The sequence below is a fragment of the Gastrolobium bilobum genome, unplaced genomic scaffold, assembly GCF_033153095.1.
Source record: "Gastrolobium bilobum isolate Gb01-03AN ecotype WA unplaced genomic scaffold, APGP_CSIRO_Gbil_v1 utg7290, whole genome shotgun sequence".
Lineage (NCBI taxonomy): Eukaryota > Viridiplantae > Streptophyta > Magnoliopsida > Fabales > Fabaceae > Gastrolobium > Gastrolobium bilobum.
In genome coordinates, this window is record NW_026898915.1 from 529727 (window position 1) to 550346 (window position 20620).

Consider the following 20620-nt stretch of genomic DNA (forward strand, 5'->3'; position numbering starts at 1 on the left):
GAAAAAGGCTTATTTCATCCTCCAAAAGCTGCTGTAGGGAACACCAGAAACAAATTATTATAAAGATTAACATTCAAGCATAAGCATCTTAAATTGCCTAAATGAAAGCATCAACAAAGTTTGGAATAAAGGAAAAGGAAAAACAACAATAATGAGTCAACAAATTGTTGAGAAATATAAAACACAAAAATAGTGAATTATTTCCACTATTTTGTGGTCAAATATGGTGTGCATGAATAGTTATTTGTGTTCATAGCGTGTCCCTTGATCCTTTGGTGGGCGATCCCCTTTTATCATTCATGTTGCTTAATGTTTACATAAACATCCAACCAACCATGTTAATGTCTGTAATAATGCCTAGTCCCCTATCCTTTTCTCCTCATAAAGCCAGCACAATCGCATAACCCTTTAGCTATTCTTTTTGCTTTTTCTTTTTTCATGGAACACAATAACAAAATAGAAATGATCTTTAACTTTAAGAATTTCCTCTTATTGTTATTTTATTAATATTTATACTCATAGAACGTAATTAAAATAAAGTCTTAAAAACTTAAACCAATGCTAATTAAGTTAGGTCGTTAACTTGACATTATAAGGAAAAATTTAATACTGTAGTTATCAATAATCATATACCTTAAATCCAAAAAATGACAATAAAGACACCAAGAGTGCAAAAACTCAAGGATGTAGACCTTGATTGGTTCAGTGAGCTAATAAGAATCAAAGCATTGAAAATTAGACCTGAGCAAGCACTTGTAGGTGTCAAGAGTGCAAAAACTCATGTAAAGATATAATTTTTTTATTTGTTCACTGAGCTGTTAAGGATCAGAACGCATTAAAAATTTAGACTTAGATTTATGCTGCTAGCTCGTATATGCAATATATAAATTTGTTACTATAAATTGTAGTAGCGACTTGTGACATGCACTCCATTTATAATGAAATAACCTTCCTTACCCGTTCCATCTAAACTTAAGAACATGAATAAAATAAGTTTGTAAATATTAATCACTATGTTGATGATGGACTACCCCACACACATTATCACAAGGGTCACCATGGTGTTAAGTTATAAATATAAATGCACCTAACTAACTTCACCCCCACATCCAAATAAAAATAAAATAATAATTGAAATAAATCTATTCACATTATGTAAGAGTGGGTAGCCAACCCATTATCTAATTTTAACTACTAAAATTAACATATATATATATATATATATATATATATATATATATATATATATATTTATTTATATTATTTTCATAATTTTAATTTAAATAAAATATCTAATTTAAATTCACAAAGCATAAAGATGAATCAAATGGCACAAGTGATAAGGAATTTGTGTCCCTTGATCAGAGATTTCAAGTCCTGGAAATAAAAAAAAATGGTCTTAGAAGAGCCGACCCTACCCTCCAACAATACTCAAACTGGACGAGTCCGAAGAAGGAATTAATTGAGCAAGTGGGGTAGAGCACGTGTTCAATTCTCTCCAGTATCATATTTGAGAGGGGTTTAAAATCTTAATTCCAACACCTCACCCTGAATGAATCAGACTAAGCGATAAATCAATTAAAATATCTCAAAAAAGATATATAAAAAAATCCGAAAAAATGAGGCAACTTAAAAAGAAATTTTATTTTTTTTTTGATAAAAGGGACTTCAAGAAAGAAAAGCTACACCAACATGAGTGAATGAATGAGAATCATGTGAAGCTACACACAAATACAGACTCACTCACTCTCTCAACCTGTCAAATTCAACAAAACACACCCTTTTTGAGAGTTTCTTCTTCTTGTTGTTGTTTTTGTGGTGGTAGTGTTGGGAGCAATGGCTGCAACTGCTTCAAGGTTCATCAAGTGTGTAACCGTTGGGGACGGAGCTGTAGGGAAAACCTGCATGCTCATTTGCTATACAAGCAACAAATTCCCCACTGTATGAATTTGTTTTGCTGCATTCATATATCTCTCTCATTCTTTGGCTTTTTGTTGTCATTTGTATAATATTTAATAGCTACGGTTCAGTTTTAGTCCTAAGATCATAGTAAATTTCATGAAATCAATGTCTCTTTTGGTTGGGGAAGGATGGAACGCTGTAATTCCGGTTGGAAAAACCAAACTTTGTCATCTGGGTTGTTCCTCCTTTCCTTGCTTCTGTTGAATCTTTCTCTGTCTTGTGTTTTGGACTCTGATTTTTGCTTTTCCCATATGCTGGGTATCTTATCAGGACTATATTCCAACGGTGTTTGATAATTTCAGTGCAAATGTGGTCGTTGAAGGCTTCACTGTCAATTTAGGCCTCTGGGACACAGCTGGTATGCTTACATAGACTTGTTAATTGTTGTGGTGTGTGTGATCATATTAATTGAGGGGTAAAATGTCTGCAATTTAATTTCTTATGAGCCTTAAGGAATTTTGTGATATCCATTGTTATGTTCCATTTGCTTCCAATGTCTTCCTTAGGTCAAGAGGATTACAACAGGCTCAGGCCTTTGAGCTACAGAGGAGCAGATGTCTTTGTCTTGGCTTTCTCTTTAGTTAGTGGTGCAAGCTACGAGAATGTGTTGAAGAAGGTATGTTTGTTGTCTCTGTATTAGTATTTTGACATGTCTTGCAGGTTTCTCTTTTATTTTCTAATTGTGTACACTGTTCAGTGGATCCCTGAACTCCAGCATTTTGCTCCTGGCGTTCCAGTGGTACTAGTTGGGACCAAATTGGGTGAGTAGTCAAGCACTGGCCTTAATATTTGTCTCATCCCTGTGCAATTTTATCTTCTGTTTATAGCTTTTTTTGCCAAAATTCTTCATAAAGCATGACCCAAATGCAGTACAAATGAGACCTGTTCAAGTAGAACCCGTCTATATAAATTTGATGCTAGAACCATAGCTATATGCCTATGTAGATAGATTAGATTCTTTTTTCTTTTTTTTTTTTGGAAAATAATAGATTAGATTCTTTAGACTGTCATTTTGTTATGCTGAAACATATGTGCCCCTTTCGCATAGAATTACAAGATATCTTGAACTACATAATTCAGTAAAAATCTGCACAAAGTGAAACTGTTTATAAATTTTAATCTTTACAAACTCAATTATCACAAAACTTGTCCATGCAGGTTTTTGGTATAGTCAACATGAATTTTGTTTTACATATCATGTGTTTGTGATCCATTAATGAAAATATATCCATCTATAAATGCCAATTGCTTGACAGGATGACCTTCTAATGCAAAGATGTCTCATACCATTGATGCTGTATAGTATGTACTTTTATTACAGTAAGGAACTAGTTTGACGCTGTAATGTCTTTAAAGGTTAACTCATAGCATAGCTTGAATACTCTTATTTCTTTTTAGTTTAATCCCTTTCAAGATCATCTCATATGAAAATTGTATATTGCTCATAAAAGTGATGTCTCAAGCTTTATAACCAAAAACAGAAAAGTAAATCAAGACCATGAGGAGAGGCCTAATAGCAATATTACAAGAAGGTTTAATAGTGACTCAATATTAGTCGGGCTTCTTAATGCTGAATTTTGACCATGGAATATAGCATTGCCATACATTATATTAAGACTTCAGAGAAAGTTTAGAGAGAGAGAGAGTGACTATAGCAATAAAGGGCAACATAATTACAATCAATTATGTGTTAAATATGGTTATCTCCTCAATTTGTTATTGACTAATTGATAATTTCAGACAACTTCATATTGTGGTTATGAACAAATTTCACAGTCTACATTTCCTCATGGAAGACTTTTGGCCACTCATGTCCCTTCAACAGTGTTGGTACCTGATTCTGATACTTGGATAATTGCAAAGAAATAACAAGAAGAAGATGAATAACAACTTTTATTATAATCAGACTGAGGCATACACCATCGTGTCAACCCTCAGATTCATGACAGCAAATTAACAATGCAGTAAAGATTAAGGCCACTTCCTAACAATGGACTGGCCGATTATAAAAGAAGATTACACTCCCACCTATCCCTTACAGCAACCGAGGCATATACCTTCTCAGTGCTCTAACCCACATAATGACAATAATCTTTTATGCCTTCTCTCCTTTCCCGTAACCAACTTATACTGCCCTCACCTCTTTTCCCATTTCTCCAATATCTTCCTCTCCATTCATCGCTTGCCATGTGTCCCCATCAGTAACTAACTGTGATGTGTCCATACCCTTCCTCCTATGGGCCTTTCGACTGTACACTTGGACATATGGCTTGAGAGGCCCATCAATACCCCCTTCTTCAAAATCCACCTTGTCCTCAAGGTGAAAATAAGGAAATGCAGCTTGAAACTCCTCTAATGGCTCCCATGTAGCATCACAATCATCCAACTCTGCCCATTGTACCAATATTTCACTCGTACCATCCAGGAGACGACGAGCTTTCAAAACAGCAGCCGGTTGTAACTGTAACTCTAAGTCAGCAGACAAGCACCTAGGCAGGGGTAGTACCACCAAAGAAGGATGAATAGCTCTCTTTAATTGAGAGACATGGAAGACAGGATGGACCTTTGAATATGAAGGGAGCTCCAACCTGTAAGCCACGGGTCCAATCTTTGCTAAAATTGTAAATGGTCCATAAAATCTTGGGCTTAATTTCTGATTAATTCTCCTAGCTAAAGACCTCAACTTATAAGGATGGATCTTTACAAAAACCGTATCACCAACCACATAATTCTCCTCCCTTCTCCCTTTGTCAGCCTGCAGCTTCATTCGCTGTTGTGCTTGACACAAATTCTGTTTTAGTTCCACCAAAATAGCATCCCTAGCCAACAACCATGTATCCACAGCTGCCACGGTTGTGCTGCCAGGTGTAAAAGAAATAAGAGATGGCGGGTCACGACCATACACCGCTCGAAATGGGGTCATTTGAATAGACCTGTTATATGTTGTATTGAACCAAAATTCAGCCCAAGACAACCACTTAGCCCACCCCTTGGGATGTCCACTAGCAAAGCAACGCAAATAAGTCTCCAAGGTACGATTGACAACCTCGGTTTGGCCATCCGTTTGGGGATGATAGGCTGAACTAAACTTTAATTTAGTGCCCGTTAGTTTAAAGAGTTCACCCCAAAACTTACTCATGAAAATTCTGTCACGATCCGACACAATGGACTTGGGAATTCCATGCAGCCGAATCACTTCCCTCAAGAACACAGCAGCCACGGTCTGAGCATCATATGGGTGTTTAAGAGTCATGAAGTGGGCATACTTGGAAAGCCTATCCACCACCACCAATATGGTATCCGTCCCCTTGGAAACTGGCAAGCCACCAATAAAGTCAATGGACAACTCCTCCCACACTTGTTGAGGAATAGGCAACGGTTGTAACAACCCAGCAGGCTTCAAATGATCATATTTTTGCTGTTGACAAATAGCACAAGCTCGCACAAAAGCGGCCACATCCTGACGCATTCCCTTCCAAAAAAAAACACCAGCCACGCGCTTTAATGTCCTCAATTCCCCCGAATGGCCACCCCAAGGAGAGGAGTGAAACTCCTGGAGAATGGCAGCAAGATGAGGAGAGGATCGAGGGAGAACTAACCTGTTTTTATACCATAAACTTCCTTTGAGTACTTGATAACCCGGATGAGAAGTAGCATTTTGTACGACATCAGTGAAATTTTTTTTTGTCACTGGATCATGAAGGACCTCTTCAGACAGTCCTTGCAAGTCAGGGCTGGTGACCATGGTGAGCTCCTTGCAATCCATAACACGAGAAAGCGCGTCCGCTGCTGTATTTTCCTTTCCGGGTTTGTAACGTATTTCAAAATCATATCCCATCAATTTAGCCACCCACTTTTGCTGTCCTTCGACCATTAATCGTTGCTCCGTCAAATATTTGAGACTCCTATGATCGGTTGTAATGACAAAATGACGCCCCAACAAATAGTGACGCCACTTGTAGACGGCAAACACGATAGCTTTTAACTCCCGTTCGTAGACCGAGAGTACTTTATCTTTGTCAGAAAAAGCCTTACTGAGAAATGCTATAGGGCGGCCTACCTGCATTAATACAGCCCCCATCCCCACTCCTGATGCATCTGTCTCCACAAAGAAGGTCTCATCAAAGTTAGGCAGTGCTAATGTTGGGAACAACAACATCTCCGCTTTGAGAGCTTCAAAGGACAATTGAGCCTCCTCACTCCATACGAAGCTGTCCTTTTTGAGCAGCTGAGTCAATGGGTGTGCAACCTGACCATATTGTCTCACAAACCTCCGGTAATATCCCGTTAATCCCAAAAACCCACGAAGACCTTTCACATTTGTGGGAGTAGGCCATTGTGACATAGCCTCCAACTTATGGTGGTCGGCCTTGACACCCTCCTTGGAAATAAGATGACCCAAGTATTCGAGTTCGTTTTCCACAAAGGTGCATTTTTTTTTGTTGGCAGCGAAATGATTTTGTCTCAAGACATCCAACACTATCTTCAAATGGTCACAATGTTGGTCTAAAGAGTTGCTGTACACCAGGATGTCATCAAAAAAAACCAAGACGAATTTTCGCAGATAAGGCTTGAAGACCGTATTCATCAGTGATTGAAATGTAGAAGGGGCATTCCTTAAGCCAAAGGGCATTACAAGATATTCATAATGGCCCTCATGCGTACGAAATGCGGTCTTCTCAATGTCTTCTACCCTCATTCGAATCTGATTATAGCCTGATTTCAAATCTAACTTGGAGAAAATCTCAGCCCCATGCAACTCATCAAGCAATTCATCAATAACAGGTAAAGGAAACTTATCAGGAATAGTTACCTTGTTCAAGGCCCTGTAGTCCACACAGAAACGCCAGCTCCCATCTTTTTTTTTCACTAAGATTAAGGGACTTGAATACGGGCTGCAACTGGGTCTGATCATGCCCACTACTAACATCTCTCTGACAAACTTTTCAATTTCTTCCTTCTGATAGTAGGGGTAACGATATGGCCTAATATTAGGGGTGTCTGCCCCCTGTTTCAGTAGAATTTTGTGATCACATGCTCTAGAAGGTGGTAGTTCTGAGGGGGGTTGGAAAACATCATCATATTGCAGTAGAAGCTCTGCAACCCGAGGATCCTCATCGGGAGTACCAGTTAACTCCATTGCTGAATACCCCAGTTCAATATAATACCCCTCTGTGCTCTTCTTCCATGCGCGATTCATGCTCTTGTAAGAGACCTGACAATAAGATAACTCAGGATCGCCTTGCAAGGTCACCATGCTCCCTTTCCATGGAATCCGTAAGGATAATTTCCCAAAATTAGCTTGAATGTCTCCCAGGCCTTCCAACCACGAAAATCCCAGCACCACATCCACCCCCTTAAGACAGAATATGTAGAAGTCTTGAATGATTGACACATTAGGCAAGACTAGAGTGACTCCCTGACAAACTCCCATACCTTGGACTCGGTGGCCATCTCCCACCTCCACCCGAAAAGACCTTGATTGCAAGGATGGGATCCCCACTGTATCTACCACATGCTCCCCAATGAAGTTGTGAGATGCCCCGGTATCCACGAGCACCATCACCTTATGGCCCTGAATCTCCCCCCATAACTTCAGTGAACGGTTGGAGGTGATACCCACCACACTTTGAATGCTGAGTTGAAGGGTCTCCAGTTGGTCCTCGCCCCCTGTCTCCTGAATCGGATCTTCATCTCCGTCGGCACCCCCATCGTCGCTCACAAGCATCACGCGCAACTGTGGGTTAGGGCACACGTGCCCAGGACCAAAGGGTCCTCCACAACGGAAACATAGGTTGCGACGCCTATGATCAGCCTCCTCTTCCGGCGAAAGTCGACGAAAATTGTTTCTCCGGCGGCCGTCTGACGCGTTGGCTGTCGCTCCTGGTGGTTGAGTACCACCTGGTTCACTCGTAGCCCCCCCAACGCGATTAGGATTCGCGAGGGTGTGGCTGGCTGCTGACGACACCTGGGTATTAAGTGTGTTGGATGTAGGGCTTTGGGCCGACGTTACAGGCCCATTTTGTTGCCATCTACTCCCACCTCCCTTATTTCCCAACGCGGGCCTACTTCCCCCCATATGACTATTATGAAGCCCAGTCCCTGTACGGCCTACTCCACCATCTCCCCTTCCTAACACAGCTTCGCGTTCTTCAACCCGTTGAGCCAAGATCATCATCTCCTCAATATCTCCAGGTGAGTGCAAGCGAATTTCGGCTCGAATTTCCGGTCTCAACCCAGTCAGGAATGCTGCTTGCATTAATTCCTCATCCGCTTGTCCTAACGGAGCGGACAACACTTCGAACTGTTTTCTGAACTCAGCCACCGTCCCCAATTGCTTCAGTTCCATCAACGCTTCGTATGGATTTCCAGAAGGAGATGCATGAAAACGTTGTAACACTGCCGTTCTGAAGATCAACCACTCCGCCAATGGGTTTCGCGGTTCCCACCACTGGAACCAACTCAAAGCTTCTCCCTCCAAGCAAATCGATGCCGTCTCCAACTGTTCCTCTGGTGGAATTCGATTGACCCTGAAGTACCGTTCAGCTCTAAAGATCCAACCGTAGGGATCCTCCCCTGAGAAGTAAGGGACCTCCACCCTTTTCATTCTTTCTTCGTTCCTCACTATTCTCGCGTTGTTGTCGTTGTTTCCTCCTTGGCTTCCACTGCCATCACTGTTAGATCCTCCGGGTCTCCCAGCTCGAGCTATGTCCTGAAGGGTTCTCATAACTTCAGCCAGATTTGTTTCAATCCGACGAACACCTTCTTCCGTTCCTCCTACCCTAGCTTCCAACGTCTCCATTCGGTGGTCCATATTTCTTGTCAACACCATTCACTATTTGTTTCCCAGAAAAGAGCTCTGATACCAAATGTTGGTACCTGATTCTGATACTTGGATAATTGCAAAGAAATAACAAGAAGAAGATGAATAACAACTTTTATTATAATCAGACTGAGGCATACACCATTGTGTCAACCCTCAGATTCATGACAGCAAATTAACAATGCAGTAAAGATTAAGGCCACTTCCTAACAATGGACTGGCCGATTATAAAAGAAGATTACACTCCCACCTATCCCTTACAGCAACCGAGGCATATACCTTCTCAGTGCTCTAACCCACATAATGACAATAATCTTTTATGCCTTCTCTCCTTTCCCGTAACCAACTTATACTGCCCTCACCTCTTTTCCCATTTCTCCAATATCTTCCTCTCCATTCATCGCTTGCCATGTGTCCCCATCAGTAACTAACTGTGATGTGTCCATACCCTTCCTCCTATGGGCCTTTCGACTGTACACTTGGACATATGGCTTGAGAGGCCCATCAAACAGTTTTACAATTTTAGACTTAAGTCTGTCCTGAAATGAACCTTATCAAGTTCGGTGGCCTTGGATCCTTGCTGCAATCACAAATTTGTAGACGTAAAAGTAATGCTAAAATAGTAAATCCACCAATTGTATAGATTTCTTTTGACACCCGTCTTTCATGTATTGTAATAATTAGTTCAATGTGCCCTGTTACTGACTTCTGCATGTAATACTGTATTTATGATATTCGTGTAGATCTCCGAGAAGATAAACACTATTTGGCTGATCATCCTGGTCTGGTGCCTGTGACTTCTGAGCAAGTACAATACTTACTTTATTAGTTGTGTACAGATTTCAATAGGCAGTGTTTATTAAAGCTGTTGCATTTTGTTCATAACCAGGGTGAGGAATTGCGTAAACTGATTGGAGCTACCTATTATATTGAGTGCAGCTCAAAAACTCAGCAGGTATGACTATACTGCCGTTGTATTCTTACAACACTTGAATGTCTCAAACAATATAAAGACAAATGTCTCACATTCTCTTCTAATGAAAACTAAATTCTCCACTTCAGAAGCGTTTTACCAGATTGTTCACCAGTGCATTACTAAATAAAACATGCTTCAGATATAGTACTTATTGCACTGAGAAATGCTAGGCTAAGGGAACATTTTATTTTGAAAATATGCTCGGGAGAAAAATATGGATCAAATCGAAGATAGTCCAATTAAAAGGGGTAGTGGAAGACCTAAGATAACTTAAGGATGAATAATAATAATAATAGAAGATCTTGTTTAATGGTTTTACCGAAAATTTGATTCTTGATATAGTCCAACTGCGCCAATGGATCCATGTAGCTGACTAAACCTACTGAGAACAGGCCTGGTTGTTGGTATAAAAATGGTTGGGTGTGGAAGTTGAGCAAAAAGTTAAATCAGTTATGCACAGGGACCATACTATTATTGTCTTGACAGGGTTCCTCACTTGCTCTGGCAAGTTAAGTTCTCATGAGAGAATATACAAAAGATTATGATTCACCCTAATGATTATTGGCTTATTGCTTTGGATTTGAAATATCTTTTATAAACCCAAGCTTATGGTACAGTATCCACATGATATTTGGTGGTAAATGATGTATGATGTCTCGGTTTTGCTTCAGATGATAGTGTTTATAATTTTTACAGATAAATACTTCCCAGTTTTTTCTAAAAAAAACTCTGCTTAAAATGATCCTATTCTCAATGCAATTGCAGAATGTCAAGACAGTTTTTGATGCTGCGATCAAGGTGGTCATCAAGCCCCCACAAAAGCAACAAGAGAAGAAGAAAAAACCTCGTCGAGGGTGTCTACTGTTAGTACACTTTTATTTTTATACAATATCTCACAGCTTTGTTTTGGTGAGCTTTTTGTTGCAGATTTATTATTGATTGTATGTTGTTTAATTTAATCCTTCTCAATGAAATTGCAGAAATGTCATCTGTGGAAGGAATATTGTACGTCTTAAATGAAATATGCCATCTGTATTTTCATCCAAAGGCAAACTTGCGAATGTGAAAACTCCGTTATCATTCGGTAGAAATTATTGAATTGGCTAGAGGTCGTTTGGCTTTTTTTTTTTTTTTTTTTTAATTTCTTGATAGGCTTATGTCTTGAAGAAATACTATACTTTTGGACCAGATTTCTTGTAAGAAAAGGACAGTAAAAAGCTAAATATGCTTGGCTAGCTATTATTTTATTTCTGTTGATAAGACATACATAATACACGATTTGAAGTCATCTTCAAGAAATAGATGAATCACGAGTGAAGAAATTTTTACATTTGTTTATATCATCCATGTATATGATTAAAAAAACGATTTTTTTTTAGTGATCAATATATTTTTATGCATTTAGATAAGTTTGATAATGGTTGTTTATTTCGGCCAAGCAGCAATTGGAGGTGGCTGGAGGAACTGACATACATGCCCAATTGCTCATGCAGAATTATAGTTGCTAGAGAGAGACATGAAATTTACAATAGCATTTTGTAACAAGTAGTTAAGTATTTTAATATATTTACTTTACCAAAAAAAGAAAGTATTTAATGTATTTTATTAAATATGTTTAATTACTTAACAATGGTTTTAAATATTTTTAGTCTTGACAATGTAATAATTATTTTACTTTTACTTCTATCACCAGTATCTCATGAGTATTCATTAGCAAATTATTTTTTAATATTATATCAAATGAATTTTTATAATAATAATTTAAAAGATTTTAAAATAAATAAATACTACTATGTGTTAGAGAATTCAAAAGAACTACCAAATATATTATATCCCTCGTAAGAATCTCGTGAAGTATTTGAAATTTAGATGAAATTTAAAAACTACAAATTAAAAAAATAATTTAAAAGAAATAGATACTGAAAATTGCAAGAGTATGCATAATTAATTGCAGGATTTTAAAATCATAAATTAAAAAATAAAAATTATTAAGAATATATGCATAATTAATTTTAAAAAAATTAAATTTAAAATTGAACAGAGAAATTAATAATAAGTTATTCCTTGAATGAGAATACACTAAAAGATTAAGTCACTCTCAATCTAATTAAGTCCAAATTAATATAAAAAAAAAAAGAGCAAATGAGGTTTGAACTAAGAGAATAGAAAAAATTAAATTTTAAGTGGCATAACTACATCTTACAGCGAAGCACCCGAAGATTAATAAAAAAAGCGAAGGATATACTTATCACAAAAAAAAATTTACAACATTTACAACTAACATAAAATTTTCGTCAATCTAACAATATAATTTATTGAAAATTATTGGATCGCATTTATTAATTAATTATTAATTCTCAATAAATTATAATCGTTAGATTGACAAAAATCAACAATGATTAAATTGGTTATAAAGATGATAAATTTTTTTAGTTATAAGTATATCCTACCCCAAATAAAAAATAACAGTGCAGTGTTTTCCAGCAAGAAGAATTAAATGCGAAGCATAGTAAGCTGACAAAGAAACTGGATTTCTCATAGAGAAGGGACAGAAAACTCAGAGAAAATGAGGCAGCACTTATTCCGATATCATTAAAAATATATTTTTTATTTTTGCTTTACGGGAAAATATCCCCCACTTTTACGCTGAATTAAATCAGCACAACACAGGATATATTTTCAAACATCCTCCTGTCAAACGCCTACATGTTACAACAGTTGAATATACAAAACTAAAAACTTACAAGCATTTGTGGGTGGGTGATCTCAGATTCTAAGATTACAAATTTTGGTATTGCCATGATGATTGCTTGTAGCGATCCCACCCCCCATCAGGTTCCTTCCTCTTAAGAACACCACCACCCAACTGGAACATCCTTGCTTGCTCTTCAGCAGGGCCCTGAGAACTGGCAACAGAAAGCTGCCGTGGTACAAGAGGTGAACTATCATCTCTCCCCTCAAATTCTGAACTGCCAGGTCCAGCATTAAGATCTATATCCTGCCTTGCCCATTTCCTACTGTTCTCAGCACTACTACTACTGGGGTAATGGGATGAAATGGTACTGGCAGGCCCTATTAGCTGTGAATTTACTGCAGGGAAGCAAAACCTCCCTCCTGAAGTTGAATCTACGTAAGTAGTTGATGCACCAGAAAATGATGCTGCTGGAAGAGGAAAGCTAGAATTAAAAGGGAAGACGGGATATTGGAATGGTGCAGATGGATATGGCACTGCAGGAGATGATAAAACTGCCCCCCTGTAAACATCAGTTCCAAATACGTTGCCACCGGCTGCAGGACCCAACATCCTTTGCGGTCCATTAGGGGCACCAATTGAAAAGGACTTATCCCCTCTATCAGGCATAATTGAAGATATCGTTACAGCTGAATACGTGTTCCCAGTGGAAGGAAACCATGATGAGAAGTTCCCTAGTTCTGGATTACTCATCCTAAGTCCAGAAACAGGTGGTTGACATGGCACACTGCTCCTGGCAAGCTGAGCAGACATCGATGGTTCGGTGGTGACTTCATCAACAGCGGGTCCATTGTTCAGATCAAAATCCCTGCAGACACTCATCTCTCTATTTGGAGGACCACTGGCTGATGACTTCACCTGCAGGAGTGGCATATCCATTTTATGACTCCTGCTCATGGTGCAATTGCCCGCATCAGAAGCCTCATCCACTAGGTTCAAGTCAAGACCAAGTCCTCCAAAGCAAGGAACAGGTGAGGCCGTTGATTTATTGGGATCATGACCATTGGCTGCACGAGTTCCACAATCTGTCTGACAATCATAGTTTTGAGAAGAAACATGATCAAGTGTTCTTTCATCAGGCATATTCAAGTCAATATCCAACTGTGCCCAACTCTGCCTTCTACCTGCAGCATTAGGGATAGGGGTGGTAGGTATACCAAGAGGCTTTTCCATAACTTTCCTGGGCTCAGCTGGCCGGAATGCGCTAGTGGCGGCTGATCCCTTCCAACCAAGCTCCCCTTTACTTTTCAATAAATCTTCATGTGGCCCAAAGGGACCCTTTGCAGCAGCAGCCACTGTGATTGAGAGAATACCAACAGACATAGATGAAGCAGAAAATGGAACAGGACTGACCAACCTTACAGCAGGTGCACATCCAGGCATGTCAATGCTGTTGAAGTCACCACATTTCCCTTCATCTGTATTGAACCCTTCATTTAAATCAAATTCAACTTTTGCATCCACATCTGAGACATCAGCAGCAGACATAGAAGAAGCATCTCTAGTGGTAGAGGTGCATTCCTCTGCTTCAACGGCAACCAATTTTGAACCTTTAGGACCCAAACACTGATCCATTTCTAGTGAAGGAAAGCCAGGTGAAGCTGTGTACGGAGTTTGTCCAGCATCTTGATCAAAAACCTCTTTCATTCCTGAATTCACTTCCACGTACTCAGCAGCTAGACCAGTCACACCTGAACATAAACCTCTATTCTCAGGCACTTTAACAGCATCACTTTCTGACTCATTTCTTTGCTTTTTAGACGGACTAGCCTGATCCTGAGCAGCCATATCATTTTTTTCAGATCCCCTTTCATTTAGGTCTTCAGGAACCTTATCAACTCTATAACTAGATGCATGGAGTAAATTTACATCTGTTTCTTTTACTGAGTCAAACTGTGTAAGAATGGCAGGAGGCTTCTGAGTTGTCTCTACACTGCTTAATCCCTCAGTAATACAGTTATCACACTTGACATCAACTTCTTCAGGGGTCTGTGATGATTTTTCAATTGCTTCTGCCTTAATTTCTCCTGCAACATCACTGACCTTAACATCAAGATTTCCAACTGCATTCACTCCCAAAAGAACCTTCTTTTCCTTGAGCAACATGCTAGAGTCACTATCTCTAGCTTCCTGAATGGTGCTTTTGGGAAAGCCAGAAAAAGAAGTATCAGCTGGTTTCTCAGTTAATTTTCCTTTACTTTCAGAGCAAGTTTCAGTAACCTGCAAATCCATACTAGATGAATTAATATCTATATTATGTTCTCCTGCAGCTTTCCCTCCAGATGCCAGAAAACCAAAATCATTATCATCTTTGGTCCCTAAATCACCAGATAAGGAACTTTGCTTCTTATGCTCACCATCATTTGAGTAACACTCATCCTTAACAAGACATTCTTCAGAAGACTTGACCATGGCATCAGCTGTGCATGACTGTTCAACTGTAGTGATGTTTTTTTCAGGGGATTCAGCTGGCATTCCCAATTCAGATTTGGAAATCTCTCCAGCAGCCACACTAGCAAGAAGATTCATTCCAACATCGTCAGCTTCAGAGTATTTAACACCTTCAATTAGAGCATTTATGGAGCTGTAAGAAGCATCCTGCAAATTCCTGGCTTTACTTTCATTCCCAGATGAGGAGGAAGCAACCTTTGATACATCTAATATTTTCTTACAAACACCAACAGTCCTACAGTGTTCTTCATCAGTAATGGCCGCTGATGATGCATCACCCTCATCAGACCCAGTCAATATATCTTTGAAATCGTTACTCTGCCAGGATTCTGTTTTTATATCTGCACCAATATTAGCTCGATAAAAATCACTCTTTTCCTTTGAACAGCGATCAAACTTATCATGCTTCTCTGAAAGGACAGGAGATGAAGCTCGACTGGTCATGATTGAAAGGTCATCAAAACAACCTGCACTGGCACTTTTTGCTGGACTTCGACCTCGGTTTGGGATCTTTACAATCAGCTTGGGATTATGCCCCTCAAGAGAAGTTCCATCAAGTGCCTTTTCCATCAATCCAGATTGAGATATTTTCTCTGAAGTTAAATTTTTGTTCAAGGAAGAATTTCTGCTTGACCCAGTTTCCCTTTGCCCTCCAGATGGAGCCAACCCTGGAAATCCATTCATAGGTTTTCGGTGGCGTGTAGAGCCACCTGATACTTTATTCACACTCATTGCAGTAGAGCTTCTGCCATCCTCCTTACCTGAAAGACTCCCAGCTTTAGCATGGTCACTGGAATAAGATTGACTGTTATGCGATTGACTAGAACTACAGCTTTTCTCATCCCTTGCATTTGTCACAGGAAGATCAGAGGAGCCACTAACAGCTGCAACACGGGACTGTACTTCCTTTAAGTTCATAGTTGCAGAAACAGGTGAGGGAACTGACTGTACTTCCTTTAAGTTCATAGTTGCAGAAACAGGTGAGGGAACTGACTTCACAGACCTTGGAGATGCAGATGTTGACAAAGATCTAGTAGTATTCTCACCCTGGACAATCTTCAGAGAGGCCTTTTTGGATGCAGAAATCTGTGTAACTGAGCTCTTCAGGGCAACATCAGATGACCCACCTGAAAGTCTATTCCCACCATGAGGAACTTCAGGAAGGCATTGTCTGGCAGGCCAGGGGACAGTCTTAACTGAACCAGACTTTGCATCATTTATAATCATTTCAGCTTCAACACGTTTCTTCCATGTGTCAACTAAACCCCTTGCTTTCTTCTGAATTTCAGAGTTTTTATGACTTCGTAAATGATTCACAGATTTACCAATGTTACATGCTTGTAGAGCCTGAAGATTTACTGGAAGCTTATCGAGTGCCCGGAGTAATACCAATAGAAATTCATCAACAAATTTATCACGATCCCTAGACCCAATACCATCACCAATCTTCCCTTTATGAGCCTCTTGGAGCCATTCATCAAATACAGGTAAGCCCCTCAGCTGCACAAACCGATTAAGGCAGTCAAATTTATCTGTTGCTACAATAACAGCTGCAAGCATTGACCGGCTAGCTAAATCAATCTTTTTCTCATTTCTATCAGGAACCATCAGCTGCACCAACTTCTCAACCCCTTCAGTATCAACAAGCCGTCCCTTTTCCGTAACTTTGGCAATCTCTGTCTTTAAAATGCTATCCTGCCCAAACTGGCCAGAATCTCTGTCATCATGTTTTGTTGAACGTTCTCGCTTCACAGACTCTGGCCCATGATCTACCCTCTCCCTTTTCCTACCCTTAACTTGAGAAGGAAAGGAAGAAACACTGTTCAGCATGCTATCTGAACCAGATTTTAACTGTGATGTTGATGTTGGACTACTCGCTGGCTTAGGAGATTGACCGCCTGGCTGCACTGTTGCATGCATTTCTACACGAGTCCTGTATAATAGCTTATCTACTTCTTCTTGGCAATCCTGGGATATTATGGACAATATAAACGGTAAAAGTGTTAGGCATGATAAAAGGAACATTATAGATTGCAACATAAGTCAGAAACTTACATTAATATAATCTTGATCACTTAGCCAACATAAACACTTGTTCGCAATATCATAAACCCTCCTGCATACAAATGAGGAAATCCCTGATGGAAGCTCAACACCTTTAGGAAGAAATGAAACTTTACAAGGATGAAGCAGCAATGCAGCAGGTATCTCATCCTTATGAAAGGAGTAGAAAATTTCGTTTGGAGCAGTCTCCAACGGCACACCTTTGCCAAGTCTTACTTCAATGGGTCGATAAAGCCAATTTACACCTAACTTTAATTTTTTCTCTTTAACAACTGTCACACAACGAATTATTCCGATAAAAGGTGGGCAATCTTTAGGTGGTTTGAATAGAGCACAGTCACCAGCACTAATTTTGCGACCATCCTACGATTTGAAAAAGAAAGAAAATGTTCAGTGAACCATTAAAGATCAAGCAAAACAAAACCATTTGCAGTTTGCTTTTTGAGCAATATGTTTTAAGACCAGATTGCATACATCATCATTATAATTTATTTCATCACAGAAGACTTTAAGAGAAAGAAGATTAAAAGAAGGATAATTCCAAATCCTCCTAGGACAACAGTAAAAGATTAGAAAGGTAAGAAAGAAAATAACATTAGCTAAAAACAGTTCTCTAATCCTATGAAACAAGCCAAGAAAACAACTCTGTCCCAGAGAATATGGGAGGAGAAATATTACGTTAAAACAACTCAGGCAATCTCGTGCTACACACCCACAACTATCATTTTTATAACATTGCACCAAAATAGTAATCTCATGATATGAAAATAAGTTCTCTGCCATTTCTTATAATTAAATTTAGAAAGCTTCCAATTCCTTTTAGGATAGATTACTGTTATCAAAAACAGCATTTTCATTTAATCTTTTAACAACTATTATACAGTTTATCTCTCTAAAAGCATATTGTCCATCATAAGTACACATTCTTCTTATGACTCGGAATAATAGAAGTTTATCAAAGGAGTAAGAAATCCACAACTAAAAAAGAGAAATCAATATTTACATTATATAGAATTTTTAAGAAGGAAAAAAGCAAAAATTTGCAGATAAGTACCTTGCATTGACAAAACACGGATGCAAAGTACTTAATGTTTTTAAATAAAATGTTCACACAATTCACACTATGAAGCACCAAAAAATAAAATAGAGAAGAATAAAGAACCACGGGAAAGGAATCAAGTTTATAGTTCTATGCAGATTTTATTCTTAATCATCTATGCCTTCCATAAGTTATAACAGCTTATTTTAAAACAGATAGAGAACCAAGTATCCAAAACGGCAACCCCAAGTTAAAGTAAAAAAGCCTGGAAAACACATTTATTTAGCAATGGAATAGAAAGGCAGAAAGAGAAGGGGAAAAAAAAAAGGAAAAAAAAAAATGTGTGAAAAGCAATTTTGTTAGGAAGTGATCAGAATGATATTAAATTTCTTATATTAATCTTAACTCAATAAGCATTGAACTAGGTGATTTAATACTCCCAGAGAGAAAGACCTTTGAAAACTATAAATCCTACCTGCAAGATACAAAAAAAAAGTCTCCCTTCAATCACCGGCCTCTGATGAACAAATTCGTGGCATCCATTCCCTCATTCACATAAATCAGCTTAATTAATAAGCTCAATTATAGAAATTCGGTCATATGTAACTTAATTAATAAGCCCATTTTAATTGATAAGCTTTCTTAATAATCTTTCACATAATATTCCGATTGACCAAATAAATCAACATACAGACACACTGCACAAATACAGAGGTAACCAAAAACCTTCCGATACAATTACCCCAAAGCTGTTCCAGAAAAAAAAAAAAAAAAAAAAAAAACATAAAAGCATTGAGGGATACCTTATAGAAGGAATTAACTGACGATGACGACGAAGAAGAAGAAACATCAGCGCTTACAAAAGGGTGAACACGCGTGGTGGATTTCCACATGTGCCGAGTCCTATTTTTTCTCTCCTCACCTCGAAGCCCATGCATAGCCAGCGCCTTGCATGTTCGCCCTCGATCCCACCTTCATAACAAACAAATACCATCAATCCCACCTTAATTCCCCAACCGCGCACCGCAGCCAAACCCTAGATCCACCCAAAACCCTAACTCCAGCAACATCCTCGGCCCCTCAAAAAAAAAAAAATATTCAGAAACCCTAATAATGCTCGGGAGAACTCGAAATCGAACGCGAATCGAAATTTCTCAGCAGCGCGATAATCAGAAGCGAGTTCTTTAGCCGGATTACGAACTTGAAAGTTGAAAAAGGGAAGAGCGATGAATTTTAGAGAGAGAAACAGAAGAGAACAGAGAGATAAAGATGATAGACAGATAGATAGAGGGTGGTGGTGTACTTGGTACTTGGGTTGAGTAGGACGGGCAGTTAGGGCAGTTCGGGCAGGGAGAATGATAACATCCCCGGATGGTGAGGCGAATGAGAATGGAGATTGGTCTGTATGGTGTTGGGAATCACAGATGTAATATTGACTGGACCCTTTGACTTTAATTATCTCTGAACTGAATCACTCATTGCTCTCTCTCTGTCTGTCTCTGACACAGACCACTTGTGTTTTTCTTTGTTTTTTTCCCAAAAATATTATTGTAACTGTAAGGCTTTCTTTATTGATATTAATGTTATCCCAGTTCCTACTTTTGCCTGGACCTGGTCCTAAAATGGACAGGAGGTGAATGCTGATTGCTGATTGATTATATTATATATTTTAATATACATATTGCTGTCAATTGCAGAGGGTAAGAGTGTAATTTCAGTGTATTAAGATCACATGATAGCATATGATGGGAAGTTAAGGTTGTCCACCATTGTTCCAACACCTCATACTGCAAGTAATAAAGTGTGATGTGATATTTATTTATTTTTGTTTCAGGTAATCAATCAGATTGGAAATTTGATGATTGGGCTCCCATCTGCTGCTGCTAGAACTAATTGCTACAATCGGCACCGAGTTTGTTTCTCATTGGACAAGTCATTACCCCCAACGCTTTTTTGGTAAGATGAGAGTTTTAACGGTATGGTTGGAAGGGTTTTTCCTTAAAAAAAAAAATATTTTTCATTATAAATTCATTTGGATATTTATTTTTAAAAATAAAAGCAAAAGTCATAAAAAAAAAAGTTGAAATTCTTTTTTTTTGAAAGCTAAAAATTTTAACTTCTATAAAAAAAACAGTAATCAAATACCAAATATTTTTTTTTAAATCTAAATAGTTTTTTAAAAATCTAAATAACTTCAACTTTTATAAAACTACATCTAAAATAAGCAAGGCATAAAAGTTGCTTTTTAAAAAAGGCCAAACAAACAGACTCTAAATCCTAATGCATCAGGTGAATATTAAAAGTATTAAATATTAAATAAAAAATAAAATATTTAATATGAGAAAAATATTTTTACTGTCACTGGAGATAAAGTTATCTCTAATAAACTCAAAACGACGTCGTTCTGAGATTATAAGATTAAGAATTATAATGATAAAGACAAATATAACACTGCAATATATTAGAATTAAAAAATACCTTAATTTCTGTCCCAAAATGACGTCGTTTTAGGCTCACCAGAGATAATTTATCTTCATTAACTGAAGAAATTAT

General features: G+C 38.3%; 2 protein-coding genes across 2 annotated transcripts; one reads left to right on the forward strand and one right to left on the reverse strand.

Annotated features, from left to right (window-relative positions):
- The first annotated feature begins 1713 nt into the window (after nt 1-1713).
- Nucleotides 1714-11022, forward strand: LOC133285407 (rac-like GTP-binding protein ARAC8). Its single transcript, XM_061482615.1, has 8 exons — nt 1714-1941; nt 2233-2320; nt 2469-2578; nt 2660-2723; nt 9529-9593; nt 9675-9740; nt 10527-10624; nt 10742-11022. The coding sequence occupies exons 1-8, from the start codon at nt 1837-1839 to the stop codon at nt 10779-10781; spliced, it is 636 nt and encodes a 211-aa protein (XP_061338599.1). The 5' UTR covers nt 1714-1836; the 3' UTR covers nt 10782-11022.
- A 1328-nt stretch (nt 11023-12350) lies between these two features.
- LOC133285411 (uncharacterized) lies at nt 12351-19331 on the reverse strand. The gene is made up of 3 exons (XM_061482621.1): nt 18871-19331; nt 17020-17391; nt 12351-16932 (listed from the first exon to the last, which is right to left on the reverse strand). Exons 1-3 carry the CDS (start codon nt 19003-19005, stop codon nt 12541-12543), a joined length of 4899 nt encoding a protein of 1632 aa, XP_061338605.1. The 5' UTR covers nt 19006-19331; the 3' UTR covers nt 12351-12540.
- Nucleotides 19332-20620: the final 1289 nt, after the last annotated feature.

Bases quoted from the DNA above. Each gene is read 5' to 3' on its own strand.
- LOC133285411 (XM_061482621.1), bottom strand. From the start codon at position 19,005: ATGCATGGGCTTCGAGGTGAGGAGAGAAAAAATAGGACTCGGCACATG. The intron at 17,392-18,870 runs GTATCCCTCAAT...TTCAAATCGTAG, and splicing joins CAGTTAATTCCTTCTATAAG to GATGGTCGCAAAATTAGTGC. The intron at 16,933-17,019 runs GTAAGTTTCTGA...ATAATATCCCAG, and splicing joins GTGATCAAGATTATATTAAT to GATTGCCAAGAAGAAGTAGA.
- LOC133285407 (XM_061482615.1), top strand. From the start codon at position 1,837: ATGGCTGCAACTGCTTCAAGGTTCATCAAGTGTGTAACCGTTGGGGAC. The intron at 2,321-2,468 runs GTATGCTTACAT...TGTCTTCCTTAG, and splicing joins AGGCCTCTGGGACACAGCTG to GTCAAGAGGATTACAACAGG. The intron at 9,594-9,674 runs GTACAATACTTA...GTTCATAACCAG, and splicing joins TGCCTGTGACTTCTGAGCAA to GGTGAGGAATTGCGTAAACT.